The sequence below is a fragment of the Aplysia californica genome, unplaced genomic scaffold, assembly GCF_000002075.1.
Source record: "Aplysia californica isolate F4 #8 unplaced genomic scaffold, AplCal3.0 scaffold00157, whole genome shotgun sequence".
Taxonomy (NCBI): domain Eukaryota; kingdom Metazoa; phylum Mollusca; class Gastropoda; order Aplysiida; family Aplysiidae; genus Aplysia; species Aplysia californica.
This window is the reverse complement of record NW_004797427.1, coordinates 173,700-191,754: the sequence shown is the minus strand read 5'-3', so window position 1 is coordinate 191,754 and position 18,055 is coordinate 173,700. Positions and strand designations below refer to the sequence as shown.

General features: G+C 43.1%; 1 protein-coding gene across 1 annotated transcript in view; it reads right to left on the bottom strand.

Moving 5' to 3' along the window:
* Positions 1-596: 596 nt before the first annotated feature.
* Positions 597-18,055, bottom strand: part of LOC101851495 (histone-lysine N-methyltransferase 2D) — a gene marked incomplete in the record, with an annotated part of 133,213 nt that continues 115,754 nt past the window's right edge. Inside the window, 17 exon segments of the mRNA XM_035969573.1 lie at positions 597-2,165; positions 2,864-3,046; positions 4,562-4,678; positions 5,197-5,371; positions 5,963-6,093; positions 6,811-6,947; positions 7,939-8,101; positions 8,715-8,841; positions 10,591-10,703; positions 11,713-11,956; positions 12,581-12,795; positions 13,316-13,729; positions 14,701-14,837; positions 15,415-15,565; positions 16,074-16,294; positions 16,788-16,972; positions 17,442-17,574. Of these exon segments, the coding sequence (XP_035825466.1) occupies positions 2,073-2,165; positions 2,864-3,046; positions 4,562-4,678; positions 5,197-5,371; positions 5,963-6,093; positions 6,811-6,947; positions 7,939-8,101; positions 8,715-8,841; positions 10,591-10,703; positions 11,713-11,956; positions 12,581-12,795; positions 13,316-13,729; positions 14,701-14,837; positions 15,415-15,565; positions 16,074-16,294; positions 16,788-16,972; positions 17,442-17,574 (2,939 nt within the window).

Genomic DNA, 18,055 nt, shown 5'->3' with positions numbered 1-18,055 from the left:
CTTACAGTCTCGCAATGACACACACACACACACACACTCACAAGCCCACACATACACAGACACGCGCGCACTCACACGCCCACAGACCCCAAATGTCAAGAGAGCGTGGCAGCCAGGTCTCTTGACCAAACCTTTGGGGAGTCGACGAAAGTGAAAAAGGTTTGGGCAAAGAGATCCGACTTACGGGGTCCCTGGGGGCACACCGACGCTCTAGGTTTGCACACAGCTCCACAAGCAGGCAATGGCTTGGCAACACAGGAACATCTACACGTGTGTCCGTGTCCCTTTTGTTACGCAATGCCGCCTTTCCAATTGAAACAAATACACGATACAAAACACACACACACACTCCATAATCATCAAGTGACTGTATAATGCCTAATTTCTGAACTTCTTATAGCTTCTGTTGTTTGCACAGTGTATATTACAGTTCAACTGCTGTATAGTAGTCAGGTACCATAGAACACACCAGCCATGGGTTTACACACAAACTCAATATACAAATCAACACCACAGAAATATCACACCCGTGCCAATCATATTCAATTTGAATCTATTGAATTAATCACCCACGTCTCTCTTTCTTCCTTACTTTCTTCGTCAGCTGTCCTTTTTTAGCTCCCAATTACTCCAATCAAAAACTACCAGAACAAAAAAAAACTGCATGTCACAGGCATTACAGAAAGCCGAGTTGCCGAAACTTTTGTTTGCTGCGACTTTCCAAACTGCTAAACTGGCCAAAATCTGATTGTCTTTTCTGTCACCTGCTCAAAGCCATTCAAAGTGTTAAAAAGGCCTGAGTGTTCACCATGTCAATCTGAAGGTTTCGAGCATTACGGTTGTGACATCAGCCATTGTTGTATCAGCTGAGACTAGCGATAGTATAACTCCATCCATTCGCGCTCAGTGGCAGTTGTTTTCAAGAGCTCTCTGATGTTTCGAAGCCTTCCATCAAAGTGTTTTACTCTGAAGTCGGTAATGTGGTTTATAGTTCCAAATATAAGTAATAGTCCTAATGTATGGTCTTGGGTTCAAATCCCCCCCCCCCCCCCCCCCCCCCCCCTTCACCTAAAGGCTCTGGGACTTTCCAATGGCTCCCTCGGCCCGTCTGTATATTCCTGTTTCATCTTTGTCCCCTAGGATCAAACAACATGCCAATGCGTCACGCAGCTTAACAAAGTTGTACTATGTTTCTATCCCTGAAGATCACTAAGCACCCCATTTGCAGCTGGGAGAATGGGAAGTTCAGAGAAAGTCTACTTCCAACGGTTTCCACGCACTACTACAACCTTGCTGGGCTGGGCATCAAACGAGTGATCCTATGATTGTAAGCCATTGTCCAGATCTCTATGAAAGCGGATATGGGGGGAACACTAGCACATTCCCAGCATCAGCTGTTTTCTCACCCTCCACTGGTTACGTCCAACTATGAAGTTGTTTCTTTCCCTTTTTTCTATGGACAACTGATCAGTCCTCACATGTCGTCTACATTGATGTGGTTGTCAGATCACCTATGCCACTCGCACCGCAGAGACGACACGATACAGACACAGCAGAAGTCTGCGGACCTCACAGAAGCTGAGGGTGCCTCTTCATGCATCTATTGGTGCGTCGGCCACCCCAAACAGCCGAGAGCTGTAACTTCTACTCTCCTGAGACATCGCTCATCTTCCTCTGTTCATCCATTTCTGGACCTCTCCGGGATCATCCGTTTGCGGATCTGTCCAGATTCATCCTTTGGCAGAACTATCTGGGTTTGGTTTCGTCCGTTTGTGGATCTCTCTGGATTCATCCAATTGCCGATCTCTCAAGATTCATTCCTTGGCAGATTTCACTGGGTTCATCCAATTGCAGACCTCTTTGGATTCATCCATTAGCAGATTTCTCTGGGTCTATCCACTTGCAGATCTCGATGGATTCATTCATGCACGGATTTCTCTGGGTTCATCCATTAGCAGGATCACTCTCAGTTCATCCCTTTGCGGATCTCCCTGGGTTCATCCATGAGCAGACAGATCTCAGTTCATCCTTTTGGGGATTCCTCTCGGTTTATCCAACAGCAGATCTCTCTCTCAGTTCATCCATTTGCGGCAGTTGGTGGCACCACACATGCAGGGGATTTTGTGCTGGTCGTCCTCAAAGTCAAACTTGTAGTCATAGGTCAGCTGTGGGCAAGAAGAAGGAAGAAAGTTGAGCACAGGTTGGAAGACAATAACTCATTCTCTTACAATATGAACTTGGAGGAAGGCGGGGAAGAGGAAGACCCCCCCCAAAAAAAAATGTTTCTCACCAAATCAGATCATTTTGAATATGAAGACTTAGGAGCTTTTAAGAATTCATTCCTTATAATAAAACTAAATTAACACATGTCTACTTGAGAACAAAGTTCACAGACCTGGACACACACACACACACACACACACACACACACACACACACCCATACACATACATCAGCGAGAAAATTATTGCCAGAGTTTGATGACTGCCAAAGCTATATTACCTTGAAACTGAGAACAGATTTTTTTCTGCCTTTGATCAAAATTTTTTGGTTTCGTGTTTTAAAAAAAAAGTAAAATCCATACAGGAATGTGTTCATAAATAGAAGTAAAAGGAATTCAGTCCAATAAAGAAAATTGATACAAATTGCTAAAAGGCCAGAAAAATATAGAGAATTTCTATAACTTCTTTATTTTGACCAGCGCCTCATTTCATTATGATGCTACACACATATCTCACATCACAAATTACATCACTAAATACAGACAAACAAACAAAACCATGAGAAAAAAAAGAAGAAAAAAAGAAGGAAAAATATTACTACTGAAAAGAAAACTGTGTGCCATTAAGCCTAGAAATCGAACCTCTTCTCCTTTAGCGATCTTGCGGTTGGTGATGATGATGATCTTGCTCTCCTTCTCAATGTCCACCACCTCGGCCACACAGTTGGGGTTGCAGGAGTGGTTGATGTAGCGGGCTGGGCCGCCCGCCATGGTGGCGTCGATCACCACGTCGTTGTCGATGCGGAACATGTACACGCCCCGGTTCTGTGGACAGACAAACCATAGCGGTGATTTTTTGGTTTTCGCTCACGTAAAGAGAAGCACATCGATACAATAATGGTTATCCAATGCTGGAAAAAGTGGGTTTTGTTTAAGTAAAGAGAAGCACATTGACAACAAGCTGTTCTGTTTGTTTGAGGAGAGAGAGGTACATTATCATATTAACATTCATTTAGTGCAGGGGAAAACAGTTTTGTTAGGTTGTTGAGTTAGTTTAGTTTCAGTAGAGGGTTTTGCGGCACTCGCAACTGCATAAGTTCATATGAGCGCCAGAAGATTAGAGGTGTTACAAGAGAGTAACAAACACAAAAAAGAAGAAGGGAAGATAAGGACGATAGATGTTTGATAGGAAAGAAGAAGCAAACCACACCAGAGCACACACCAACCATCCACTTGTTAGGTTGAGTAAACAGACACAGACACATTAATAGTTATTTATTTTGTTTGTTTTAGTAGAGGTTTTTGGGGTTTTTTTGTAAAGTGTTTTACGGCGCTCGCAACTGCATAGGTCATATGAGCGCGCGGGACACACCTAATATTTTCAGTTGGTAGGAAATTTTGAATTTTGCCTGGGTAGCGACCGAAGCCTACTCTTATCGATTTTAGACCACCAAGGGATCTTTAACGTGCGCAACTTGCACACGGGCCCTCCGAGATTTTTCGCCCTTGTCCGAGAAGGCTAGGTGTAGATCTTTCCTACCAGAAGATCTGGGGTGTGGCAGAAAGACAGCAGTAAGGAGGGGCCAAGGAGTAGCAGTAGAAAGGCTGCAGAAAGAGTCAGGAGCCCAGAGGAAGGGGCAAAGGAGGTGAGGGCAGAAAGTGGAAATGAAAGCAGACAACAGTACATTGCTAGAGAGCAGGAAAGGAGGTGAAAGGAGACAATTTTAGAGAAGAAAATTTTTTGGTCGCTACCCGGATTCGAACCCGGGACCTTTGAATGAGAGGCCAACACTTTAACCTCTAGGCCACGAGAGCCCCCCAAGTAGAGGTTTCACGGCGCTCGCAACTGCATAAGGTCATATGAGCACCAAGGGGTGGATGTCAAAAGAGAAGTCCTAGCAGATTTACTCTGCGCACCTCTCTAGCTTCAACAGCACAAAGTCTGCTTCGACTATCAAGGCACCCCGGAAATAGCGGGTCACAAAAGTGATACAAACATACAAAAAAAGTACAGGAAAAATGACGATAGTAAGGATTAGGGAGAAAAAAAGCAGTAGTTCCCTGTTGCAGTTCAGGCAGTTATGAGCATGACATTGATGAATCAGCCCATTTACTGTGCATAAGAACATGGTCAACGTCCCCCCTTTGGGAATGGCCTAAAGACCCCGCCCCGGGGAGTATAATAGTTATTTAATGTTGAGAAAAAGTTTTATCGTTTAAGGAAAGAGAGGCCTACCAACATAATAATGGGAATGTGGTGGTGGAAAAAAGACTTAACAAACCCGTCCCACCAAAACCTCCACAAACACAAGATTCAAACCAACTGCAGTCAGCACTCACCTGTGACTCATACTCCTTCTCCCTGCGGTTGGCCACTTCATTGCGAATGAGGTCGCCGATGTACTCTATCACCATCGTGTGCTTCTCCAAGTCCTTGGCCGCGTACAGCCCCAGACCCTAATCACAGAGGAAAACAAATAGTTAAACATACACGACATTATACTTCAGCATCAATGAAGTGTAGCCTAAATTCTAATTTGTATGAGTAAAAAGAAGCACATTGACAAAGACAAACGGTAACTTACAGCTGGGAAAGAAAGAGCAAGACAAAAAGATAGAAATTGCGGGGGCAAAATAAAGAAGTAGGTCCTATCACATGCATCTGCCAACCACCTGCATTAGAAATAGAAAAACACACGGTTTCCTGCTTTTAGTTTTGCACAGCATTTGAACTACAAAAAGCCGATTGCAGATATACCTTCTCAACAGATAGTTGATGCCATACATTTTAACTTAGATAACTAAATATTGCAGACATCTGTCAGGGATTACCTTTTTAAAATTGTTACTACTCTCGGATTCAAACCCTGACACTTTTTGCATAACCCCAATATCACAGACCGTCAACTCCTACACGCTAGCTCTAAACACGTCTCAAACATACAGCACACATGATCACACACTCCATCACCCACCTGAATGCGGGACCTGCCCAAGTAGACCAAGGTCTTCCAGTCAGTCCTCAGGCGGCGGTACTGCTGCGACTTGGAGTGGACAAACTGCTTGAGGTAGGGGGAGTTCATGTCGCCCGACACACCCGTCACGGTTGACGGCAGAGACCGCGAGTTGGTCGACTGAAGGGTGTGTGGTCTGTGGGAGGGGGAGGGGAGGAGGGAGTAAGTATGAGTACAAAAATGAGGTACTAGCAGAAGACAAATGCTAAATAAGCTTTTCTGTACTTATGAGCTGTACAACATCCCCAGTCAGAAAGAAAAAAAAAAGAAGGAAAAAATTAGGGGGGAGGGGGGGGAGAGAATTCTTCAACATTTGAGAAACAAAAAATTGAAGAAACCTAAAACAAACTACGGACTAATTTACGAAGGGCTAAACATGCTGACCTAAAAGATGTTCATTCCACACACTTGATAAGCAAAATATATGGCGCAGATTTTTATACTGATTTAATTGATTTTAAAAGGCCTTACATTTCACATGTTATAACAAATGACAAAATAGTACGCATGATGGGGGGGGGATATGTGTGTGCACAAATAACAGAAATAAAAGTGACATAGTAAGTAAAAAGAGGGGCCTAATAATGGCAACCCTCCAATTAGAGCTTGCTGTTGAGCGGGGATATGCGCTATACAAAAGCTATTTATTATTATTATTACCAAACAAGATGCGATAAAAGAAGATCATGACAGACAAGACAACAACAAAATCTCAAACAGTGGTCACCTCCTGAAGTGAGTCCTCAGCTTGGGTTCTGTGCGGGCACACCCAGTGGGGTTGATGGCGGGAGGCATCTCAATCAGAGGGGAGCGGCCGTACTTGAAATTGTAATTCTGCAGAAGGTCTGTGCCGGGGAGCTGGGGTAGGAATGATTGGTTTTAGTTAAATGTTTTACTGCCCTTGCATCATGATTAGGTAATACATAAAAAATCAAAGATTAGAGGTGTAACAAAAGAGTTACAAACACAAAAAAGGGGGAGAGATAAGAATGATAGATGTGAGATAGGAAAAGGAGCGAACTGCATTAGAGCACTCGCCAACCATCCTAAGGTAGAAATGAGACGTGCCAACAGGTAGGCAACATGTGCGCTCTTCCGTCTGGAGCATGCTGCACACAAGGAACATGCTGCACACAAGGAGCATGCTGCACACAAGGAACATGCTGCACACAAGGAGCATGCTGCACACAAGGAGCATGCTGCACACAAGGAACATGAAGAAAGGGGGGGCCAAAAGTAGGCACACAGCGACGAAAAATGAAAGCACGGACACTACTTACTGCACTTACATGTGTTACGCAAAAAAATGAATATTGCATATTACATGCGATAACAACACACCCTTAATCTCTCAGAAAAACTGCTTGACGATGGTGTTCACTTACTCCTCAAAATGTATTTGCTTGTAAAAAAAAAAATGTGTTTTGAAGAGTAAAACAAGTAGACAGGTGTGAAGCAGCGTGTGAAAATTCAGAAAAGGAAAAAAACAACTTTTGCCTCAAACTATAAGGAGCACTGACCAGTAGACATCACATTCACCAATACACATCAAAAGAAATAGGAGTGTCTGCTCACCGATTCAAGGATCTTGACCACATCTGGTTCCTTGAGGCCAAAGAGTTCTTCTGCAGCAAGGGGAGTGGAGAACATTTTGACCAGGTCTGCACTGCGACGCATGTGCTCTAGAGGCTTCAAGATGTTCATCCACACAGCTGATAGGATAAATTGAATGTATACAAATTAAAATTGTTAAATCACTTACAAAGCGCGAAAATATTTATTTTTAAAAATTATAAATTTTGCTAACAACTGTGTAGTAAATCTTAAACAGCCAAAGTTTAACAGGTCTCTCTTTTTTCCCCATCATACTTTCTTTCCTGCCTTTTGAACAAGACGTTTATGTCAGTTCATAAATACTTACATTATTCTAACCCTGCTTGAATTATACTCCTTAAAAATATCTTTTTAAATTTAGCAAGTGTTTTACGGCACTTGCAACGCAATAAGGTCACATAAGTGTCGAAGGTAGAGGTGTTACAAGAGAGTAACAAACACAAAAAAAGAAGGAGGGGAGATAAAGACGATATATCTGAGCCTACTATAGACTCTTTGAGATCAATACTCTCTTCAACACTGAAGCAAAACGTTTACCAATATGAAGTATTACTCTGCACTTGACAATCCACACTAGTCAGAAGATAACACAAAGACATTTCCACATACTGACACTGATACACTCATACAGACACAAAGACATGGTCACACACCGACACAAAGACACGTTCACACTCACACAAAGACACATACAGAGACACTAAGACAATGCCACACACGGACACAAAGATACATTCACACACTGACACCAAAAAATGACACTAAGATATGTCCTTACACTAACACTAAGACATGTTCACATTCTGACACTAAGAGATGACACAGACACATTCACACACTGACACTATGACATGAAACAAAGACACATTCACACACTGAAACAAGACATGACACAAAGACACATTCACACACTGACACTAAGACGCATTCACATACTGACACTAATACACGCCCACACAACGACACAAAGGCATGACAGTAAGACACGCCCACACACACTGACACAAACACACATCACCCCCCCCCCCCCCCCAAACACACACACAATCATCAACACTTAAGACAAAAACAGGTCCAGCGTGTACCCACCAGCAGGGCTGGAGTCCCGGAAGGTGACGTCCTCTCGGCCCTCCGCCACCACCTGTATGCGGAACTCTGGCTCGCCGTCCTTGTCGTGGATGCTGCAGATGTAGCGGCAGCGCTGGTACACCGAGTGGTAGCTCCAGTGGAAACGGCTAGTGCTGAACCCAACCTGGGAGGGGACACACGCACACAAGAGTTCGGTTTTGTTCTGTTGGGGTTTTTCTTTTTGTTTCCTTCCCCCATTTTGTTTTAGTAGGAGTTCACTGCACTTGCAAACAAACTAGTAAGATAAGCAGCAAAGATTAGGGAGAAGTTACAAGATAGATGAAGGCACCATAGGACACTCTTTTTTACCTATAAAAAAAAATCTACCTGCAACTTGCTACTTGAACCCCCAAAAGTTTAAAGTGTCTTTTGAGAATAAGTCATAATGATCCATGCGTCCCCATAGAGTGTAGAAACCCCAGAAACGTATAGTAGGTCAATTAAGGACAGACTGGATTTACTTTTTCACCCCCACCAGCCATATGACTTCAAAGCGTTCAAAAAACGTGTAAAAACTTTTTTTTGTGTTTTAGTAAGAATTTTAGGGCACTTGCAACACAATAAGGTCATATAAGTGCCGAAGATTAGGTGTTACAAGAGAGTAACAAACACAAAAAAGAAGGAGGAGAGATAAGGACGACAGACGTCCAATAGGAAAGGAGGAGCAGACCCCCACCACAGCACCCTCCAACCACCCACAAAACTTTCAAAAACCTAACAAAACAACAAGGACTCACCGGGAAGATGTACTCCCTGGTGTTGAACTTGCCACACAGAATCTGGTGGGGGAGGAGCTGGCCCACGCTGTGCAGAACCAGGGAACCAATACGCAAGCAGCACGTGCGCTCTTCCATCTGGAGCATGCTGCAATACACCAGATACACAAGCAAAGAGAGTCAGTTTAGTTTTCACTGAGTGTTTTACAGCACTTGCAACACAATAAGGTCATTTAAGTGCCTAAGATTAGTGGTGTTACAAGAGAGTGACAAACACAAAAAAGAAGGAGGGGAGATAAGGACGACAGACGTTTGGTAGGAAACGGCCAGCGTCTACTTTTGCCACCTTTAACAGGCTAACATTTTCGTGCCACCCACTGACAGTATTTCCAAGAAGGGCGTCAAATGATATCCATCACTATGCTGGTGATCCCCACTGCCCATTAAAATCATCCAAAAGTTGGTGATATAGCCCAGGTTGACAAGCACTAAGATAGACCGATCAAGTAAGAAGCACAAGAGAATTTCATCAAAATCCAGAAGCTCTGAAATTTGCATTGATAGCAAAATATCTACTTGTGGTTAGCTCGACAGAGATTTAATCTAAAAAAAAAACATTTAAAAAACCATGAGTTGTGAAAGAGTAAACAGTTGAAATATCAGATGTATTTTCTTGATTATGTCATGTATCTGATGCATTTGCTCAGGCACTCAATTTCAAATCCATGTTACCAAAGATAGTACATAACAAGATGGGCCACTTCTCTCTTTGAGCCAATTAAAAGTGTCCTCAAAATTCGGTGGCGCCCTCTTCGCAAAAGCGCACCTTTAGCGAACAGAGTTATCCTACTTGAGTTTAAAAAATCAAAGTGAAACTAGCAAGTTTTTGAATGAATTTCGGAAGAACGCTTTTTAAAAATGGTTACGCTGACAAAAAACCTCTTCTGGAGGAAAGGGTGATTGTTTTCTTCGTTTAATTTGACTTTAGAATGAAAAGCAAGAGGTCATTAAAAAAAATTTTTTAAACTAAAACTCCGTACTGAACGAACCCGAACTGCTGATGAACAGCAGTCTATCTGCGCACGCAAGGAGGTGCTATTCCTATTCTTCTTCTGGAAAAACGAAAGAGAGCTTCAAAACAGACTGCAGCGCCATCTGAAGCAAAGAGCATACTTCCTGCGGACACTTTTTTGGCTGAGTGGCCCATCTTGTTATTTACTATCTTTGATGTTACCAAACAGTAAGTCATCTATAGGAATATATAAAGTAATCGCAGCGCCATCTGAAGCAAAGAGCATACTTCCTGCGGACACTTTTTTAGCTGAGTGGCCCATCTTGTTATTTACTATCTTTGATGTTACCAAACAGTAAGTCATCTATAGGAATATATAAAGTCAGCGCCATCTGAAGCAAAGAGCATACTTCCTGCGGACACTTTTTTAGCTGAGTGGCCCATCTTGTTATTTACTATCTTTGATGTTACCACACAGTAAGTCATCTATAGGAATATATAAAGTCACATCTGTTAATGGAAAGAGCAACATAAACCCTTACAAAACTCACCATCATGAGTTCAGAAACGTACGTGCACAGGTTCCAACCTGAGTTGTTATCACAGTAATGAAGTGCCTTTTCAATCAATCAAATGAACGAACAGCACATCCCGACCTCAGTGCTTTCTTGTCGTACCTCCATTTTTTTAAACAGTGAAAACAGTTCATAACAAAGAGTGAGCTTAAGAAAAAGTCACATTTTCACTGTTTAAAAAAACTGAGATACGACAAGAAAGCACTGAGGCAGCGACATGTATAATTCAAGATTTAGAGAAGGGAAAACTTTCGAACACATGAAATGAGTGACAGAACTTTGAAAAAGCATGTTCACAACAACCAAATACCTTGCCACTTGTCGATCCTCATCCCGGTTCACGTAGACCCTCCGCAGCACCACCAGATTCTGGAGCTCATTACCCAATGGCACTTTGGGAATATGGTTCGGACACAGCAGAGTCTGCAACATTTCAACAATACATAATGAGGGGATCTCTATCCCGGCAAGGTACAGAAACAAACTGACGGTGTTCTGCTCTGATAGGGGGACTGGTTACTTCAACATTTTTCAGCAAGCAAAAAAAAAACCCTTTCCATTTAAATAATGAGAGACGACACAAAATACGACCACAGTACTTTGATATCTTTCAAACCACATGTTAACTCCTGATTTTTACCGAGACCTGCACAGCGACCTCGGCAACGGTCTTGGAAAAGTTTACCCATTTCTTGTATTTCCACAATTAGAGTTTGACACCATCAAAATATGTTAATGACATTCTGTCATTCTGCAATTTAAATTAACAAATTCATTACTATCAGCAAAAAATAATCGCTGGAATTGAACTTTTAACAAGGAACAAAAAATGTTTTTAAACCCAAGCAAAAAGATCCAGATTTTGGTATTTTACCGGTTCTGGTCCACCACTTCAATGTCAAAACAGGACAGAGCTACAAAAACCATCCAACACCTCTTTGAGTTTAAGTAAAGGGAAGTGTATCGACACTATAGCCGTCATGAAGTGCTTGGAAAATCCAAGACAGAGACAGACAAAACTTAACAGAAGGAGAGCAACAGCGCCCTCCATCCACCACCTCACAAAGCTTTTATCACTGAAATATCACAGAACCACCACCCACCTTGTCCTGATGAATATATCACTGAACCACCCACCTTGTCCTGACAGGACATATCACTGAACCACCCACCTTGTCCTGACAGGACATATCACTGAACCACCACCCACCTTGTCCTGATAGAACATATCACTGAACCACCACCCACCTTGATCTGATAGAACATATCACTGAACCACCACCCACCTTGTCCTGATAGAACATATCACTGAACCACCCACCTTGTCCTGACAGAACATATCACTGAACCACCACCCACCTTGTCCTCATAGAACATATCACTGAACCACCCACCTTGTCCTGATAGAACATATCACTGAACCACCACCCACCTTGTCCTGATAGAACATGCATCCCCGAGCCTTGGCGCACGGCATGTGGTACGAGTTGGTGCAGCGGTGCTTAAAGCAGGCCAACGTGGCGCCCTTCTTGTGGCACACGACGCACTCTACCGAGCCACTGCGCTGGCAGGCCAGCTCCACGTTCATCAGCGCGCCGTTGAGCGTCTCGTACACGTCGTACGACCACAGGGCACAGTTCAGGTGGACCCACTTGTTCACGTCCATGTTCAGCAACCTGGGAGAGGAAGGTTGGAGAAATTAACTCATGTCTATATGTGGCGCATCGTGGTGAAATCAGGCGCTCGTCAAAGTAATGAAATTGAAGAAATATGAATTTTGTCGAATGTCTGATTTCACCACATCGTGACACATATCATACACTGCCTCGGTCAGTTCATATAAAGAGCCATTTGTGTCATTTGGTACTCTTCACAATCATTCATAAAAACATTTTCACTTTTTGCAGAATGTTGCTTTCAGCCCTGTAAAACTTTCCCAAATCATTTGAATTCATCATACGCTGAGATGATCTTACCCCTTTTCTTTCCTCAAGTACCTGAATAAGTCACATCAATCCTACCCAGGTTCTCACTACTAGAATCTCCCCCCACCCCCACCCCCACCCCCAATAGATGTTCCATCTTAGCATCAAATTCAGGTTTGTCTTTATTATCTGAAGGTTTGGAGTAATGCATTTTCTTTTCTTTTTCTTTTTTTTTTTTTTTTAAAGCAACCTGTATCGATGATCATGATAGCTTAAAAGGGCCATAAATTTTAATATCTTTCAACTCCTCTCCCCACCCACACACCCAATGTTTTTTTCATGCCTCCGGTCAATAACCCCCCCGTCCTTCCTCACCTGCTGGGTCCGTCCATCTCCCCGTCTCCAGCCTCCTGACAGAAGACACAGATCCGCTTGTCCACCACATCGGGCTTGGGCCGGTGGCAGATGGCCAACGACTTCCACAGCTGGTCAAGCTCGCTGGACGGAGTGCTGGCTATTTTGGTCATGCTGTCCAGCAGGTCCTGGTTTCCCCGGGCCCAGCGCTGACCACGCCATTTCTTCACTAGAGGCTGTGGGCGGGGAGTTTTAGTTTTAGTAAGGTTTTACAGCTCTTGCAACTGCATAAGGTCATTTGAGTAAAGAAAAACACATCAATGTTTGATGTACGTTTTGTCTGAGTAAAAATTAGCATACAAGCACAATAATTATCATTCAGCAAACGTAAAAGAACATACTTGCATCACATGAAGGTCAAGACCGTCAACCTTTTTTTCTCCTTCTTTCAAAAGAAAGAGGTCCCTTTACCAAATGCCACTTCCATAAAAACTTTCCGAAAATGAATCAACTCGTCATAATTTCCCGGTGAGAAGACCCCATATTCCGCAATAAATACCAGTATTTTGTTTGGATCTATGTACAAATTAATATCTAATGCCAATTCTTACAATGTCTCACAAACAGCCCATTTGGTCAATTTATAGTCGAAATTAAACAAATATCTAATGCTAATTCTTTCACTCTCTCACTCGGGAGAACCACTTTCAGAATGCTTCCACTAGAGGCACTCCTGTCCAGAATGTTCTCTCTCACCTTGGGGTAAGAAGAGTCCGAGATCTGACTGCTCGACCTGCGATGTCTCTTAGCGGCCTTGAACCCTGCAGGGCTGGTCCCTGAGAACGGCGAGGTGGGCGAGGCCGACGGAGAACCCGGGCTGGCCAACATGCCGCTGGGCGTGTCCGGCAGGCGTGGCGACAGCGACGTATCCGCGGCAACGGCTGCGATGATCTCGTCCATGTTGGCCGACACGGTGGCGCTGCTGGGTGTGGTGGCCGCCTCCGTCTTGACCGGGTGTTGGGGTGGGGTCTGTGAGGCTAGGGCAGCCGCCGCCGCCGCCTCGTCCTCTTTGATGCGCAGCTGGGCTTGCCTCTGGCGGGCTTCTAGTCCAGCCGAGAACTGCATGGAGCAGTTCATGGAGCAGAAAGTCATCTCCTCCTCCCCACAGTCCTGGACCGAAAAACAGCACATTTTTGTTCACATTTAGCTACTATTTTTCTTTTTTTAGTAAGTGTTTAACAGCACTTGCAACACAATAAGGTCATATAAGTGCCGAAGATTATAGGTGTTACAAGAGAGTAACAAACACAAGAAAAAAGGAGGGGAGATAAAGATGACAGATACTCGATAGGAAAGAAGAAGCAAACCACACCAGAGCACCTGCCAACCACCCACATTCTGCTACTAAAGAAAAACATTTGTAGATCCAAAGGTAATGTTAGTTTTCTTTGTTTAAGACAAGAGGTGTACAACAACACAATGACGACGACTTAGTACAGGGGAAAAAGAAATGTTTTAGTGTTTTACGGCACTTGAAACACAACAAGGTCATATAAGTGCCACAGATTAGAGGCGTTACATGAGCGCAACAAACACAAAAAAGGAAGGGGATAAGAACGATAGATGTTGAAAAGGAAAGAAAGAGTAAACCACACCAGAGCATCCACCAACCACCCATGGGGGAAAAGGTAAGATAAATAGAAACCACGGAGGGAAAGAAAGAAGTAGGACCTACCAGTGGAATCCTCCAACTACCTCCAGACCATTTGTTTTAGATTTGTAGAGGTTTTACGGCACTCGCAACTGCATAAGGTCATGTCATATGAGCGCCAGAAGATTAGAGGTGTTACAAGAGTGTAACAAACATAAAAATGAAGAAGGGGAGATAAGGACGATAGATGTTTGACAGGAAAGAAGGAGCAAACCACACCAGAGCACCCGCCAACCACCCACTCCAGACCATTTGGTGTAGGAAACCGGTCATACAGACAGACATGGATGGATGGACATACAGACACACAGACAGACAGACAGACAGACAGGCAGGCAGGCAGGCAGGCAGACAGGCAGACAGAAAAAAAACAGTGGAAGAGAAAAGAGATAAAAGACTCAACCTACACCCAGACTTAGCCAAAACTCACCGGGTCCTGCTCCAACAAGATGGGAAATTCTCTCTTGAACTTTGCGATGCCGGAGCACAAGACAAACACGTCGCAGTGCTGGCAGAACCGTGGCCGCGTCGACATCAGGGTGTGGATGTTCACAGCCTCCTCTTTGTCTGAGAGAAAGAACAACAACAACAGATATAGAAGGTACAAAACTAATGTGGAACAGACAACAGAGTTACAAAACCAAGCTCAATATGTTTGCACCACAATCAACTCCTCGGGTCTTTTGTTTGTTTTTCCTCCATATTTTTTTCCCTGAGTATCATCTGAGTATGTTTTGTATTTGTGTGTGTGTGTGTGTGAGTGTGTGTGTGTGTGTGTGAGTGTGTGTGTGAGAGTGTGTATGTGTGTGTGTAAGTGTGTGTGTATGTACGTGTGTGGGTGTGTGCATGCATGTGTTTGAATATGTTTGTGTGAGCGTGTGTGTGTGTTCCAGCCGCCCATAATGGCATCAGACTGACAACGTTAAAGCACGGGACAATTTAACATCAGAACAGAAATTATGTGAATATTCAAAAGTAGCTTTGGTATTCTTTTCTACCACATACTATATCAGTATCACAAAACCTTGAATCTTGACGGGCTCTGAGATAAACCTACGAGTCTTAGAAGTTAACAGTTGATAATTTTATTTGGGTGATAGACGTACAAAACATTCCTATAACATTCTTTTTAAAACAAACTTACGGGTGAGAGACATTCGGAACATCTCAGGAGAGGGGCTGCGCGTGACTTCGTACGTCGGGGGAACGGCAATCTTCAAGAGATCAGCAATGGCAGAGATGACGGCTCCGATGTCCTGAGCAGCGCCAGTGGACAATGTCAAGGTCACAGACACCTGAAGAGGAAAACGGCAAAACATCCAGTCTGAAACTCCACATCTGGGCAAGTCACAGTCCACATCATACACAAAGTCACAAGATTTACTTCAGTGATATCAGTCGAAATTGTTCAAGACAGCTGCTTGTCCAGGAGAAAACTGGTTGCCTTAGACAGATGGATAGGTTAGACAGCAGCTCTATAAAATTTTAAAAATGTGAAGGGGGTAGTAGGAAATGGGAAGAGGTTATTTGTACAAGTGATTCTTTTTTTTTTTTTTTTTTTTGACAGGTGGCTGTTAGAGCAAGTACGACTGTATTACAGTAAGTCCTACTTAAACACAGTTTAGTGCATCAGGTGCTGATATAATAAACTTCAACTTCACCTAAAATCATTTGTGAACACTCCCTCCCCCCACACACACAAACTCACACAGACACACACAACTCACACACACACACACATACGCACGCTCACACACCAAACCAAATCGTACTGGGCATCGTACAAAATTCCCCCAAACCCACCTGCTGATCCAGAGCTGGGTCCAGGAACGGTTGGGCCAGGCCAGAGGTCAGATTGGGCAGGTTGACCGTGAGGTCTCGGGCCCCCTGCTCCCCGACACCGCCTGCTGCAACGGCAGCTGCACCCGCCGCCAGATTGCCCAGGTCAAGGTCAGAGCTGTCTCGTTTCACAAGCTCTGGCTTCACACCGTCTGTGATCTGCTTCACTCCCGACGTAGACGGTCCTGCTAGAAGAAGGAGAATAAAAATAAAGATGGTAAAATTGCATAATACCGTAAGTATACTTTATAGAAAAGAAGTAAAATATTTAATACACTGCAACATCGACTACATGAAGAATGGTAACCATGAAAAAGATAGCATTGTATTTTTTTTTAACTATGGTGAAATCGTCTCTTTATTTTTCATTTCTTTTTTTAAAAAGATGATGATGATACTGATTTTGATGATCATAAGAGGCAATAATACCAAAGTCTCACTTTTTCATTACTGCTTTCAAAACTTTGCATTTGTTAGCTTCAGTAGAGAATTACTGCATTTTCAACACAATTAGGTCTTGTAAGTGTCAAAGATTAGAACTGTTAACTGTTACTAAAGAGCAACATACAAAGAAATTAAGGAGGACATTTGATAAGAAATAAGCATCAAACAAGACCACAGCTCCTGCCCACGATCCTCCTTTCCAACTGATAATGGCGACAACAAGATGAGGCTTACCCGGTTTGACAGGCAGAGGGTGCACCAGAGGTATCACAGGAGACGTGTTCTCCTCCACCACACCGTTCGAGGCCGCCGGGTCGATGGGTCGCAGACCTGGGTACTCCGGCTCCTGCTCGTTGAAGCCCAGCTCAGGAGAGGACGACGACACAACAGTGTCTGGGGTCTCGCGCTCATCCTTGCGACTGACGGGTACAAACAATATTTTAAATGTTACTTTTTCTGTAAAAACATGCAGAAACCAATTACAAAATGTTACTTTTCCACAATTACAAGAGATAGTTTCTCCTAAGAAACTAGACACAAAATGAAAACTCTTCGACAGAATAAATAGGTGGACTGTTACTTTCCAACATCATACTAAATGTTATTTTTTCCACAGAAACAACAGATAAAATGTTACTTTTGGGAAACAAATAGCATAAAAAAAATTATTTTTATCTCCCCACCCGAGACATAGAGAAAATCGTCTGATGAAGCAAAAACATTTTTTAAAATGCAACTTTTCTGTAAAAACAAAAAATGCTACTTTTCCCACAGAGACAACCACACAAAACGTTACTTTTCCAACAGAAAATACAACACAATATTTTCCCGCAGAAAAACAACATGCACACTTCCACCCACCACCACCACTAGAAGCAGTAAACTCACCCGTCGCGCATCATTGGCTCTGACTTGATCTCAATCCTAGGCTGTGGCGGCAGAGTGAGACGAGGGCTGGTGCGGGGGCCTGGACGTGCACCCATTGGGCTTCCGTCCTTCGACTTGAGTATTTGGAGTGGATCTGAGAAATTATTGAATTTTGCTTTCATTAAAACGTGACACATTACAAGACACAAAATAAAGTTAAGACCTTATATTTTTTTAAAATTTCCTACACCTCTTTTTTCTTTTTTTTTTTTTTCGAATAGAAAAAAATTGGTGAAGTCGCCAAGTTAGATACAAATCTGAATCAAAGTGTAAATTGGACTTGACTAAAGCTTGTGCTAACCCGAGAACAATGATAAAAATGACTCATTCTGTTTCGTGAAAAAAGCACTATATAATTGAACAAAGAAATAATGCTCTTTTAGAGATAATTCTAAATTATTTTTTCTTAAATTCAGATAACAACAAAAAAAGCCCTCCAAATGCAAGACCTCCACGAATAACTATTAATAATCAATTTATTGAGGCACCAGCTAACTGTCTATAGATTCTGCCAAACCAATAAATGATAAATTAATTCACACACACACAGAGAGAGAGAGAGAGAGAGAGAGAGA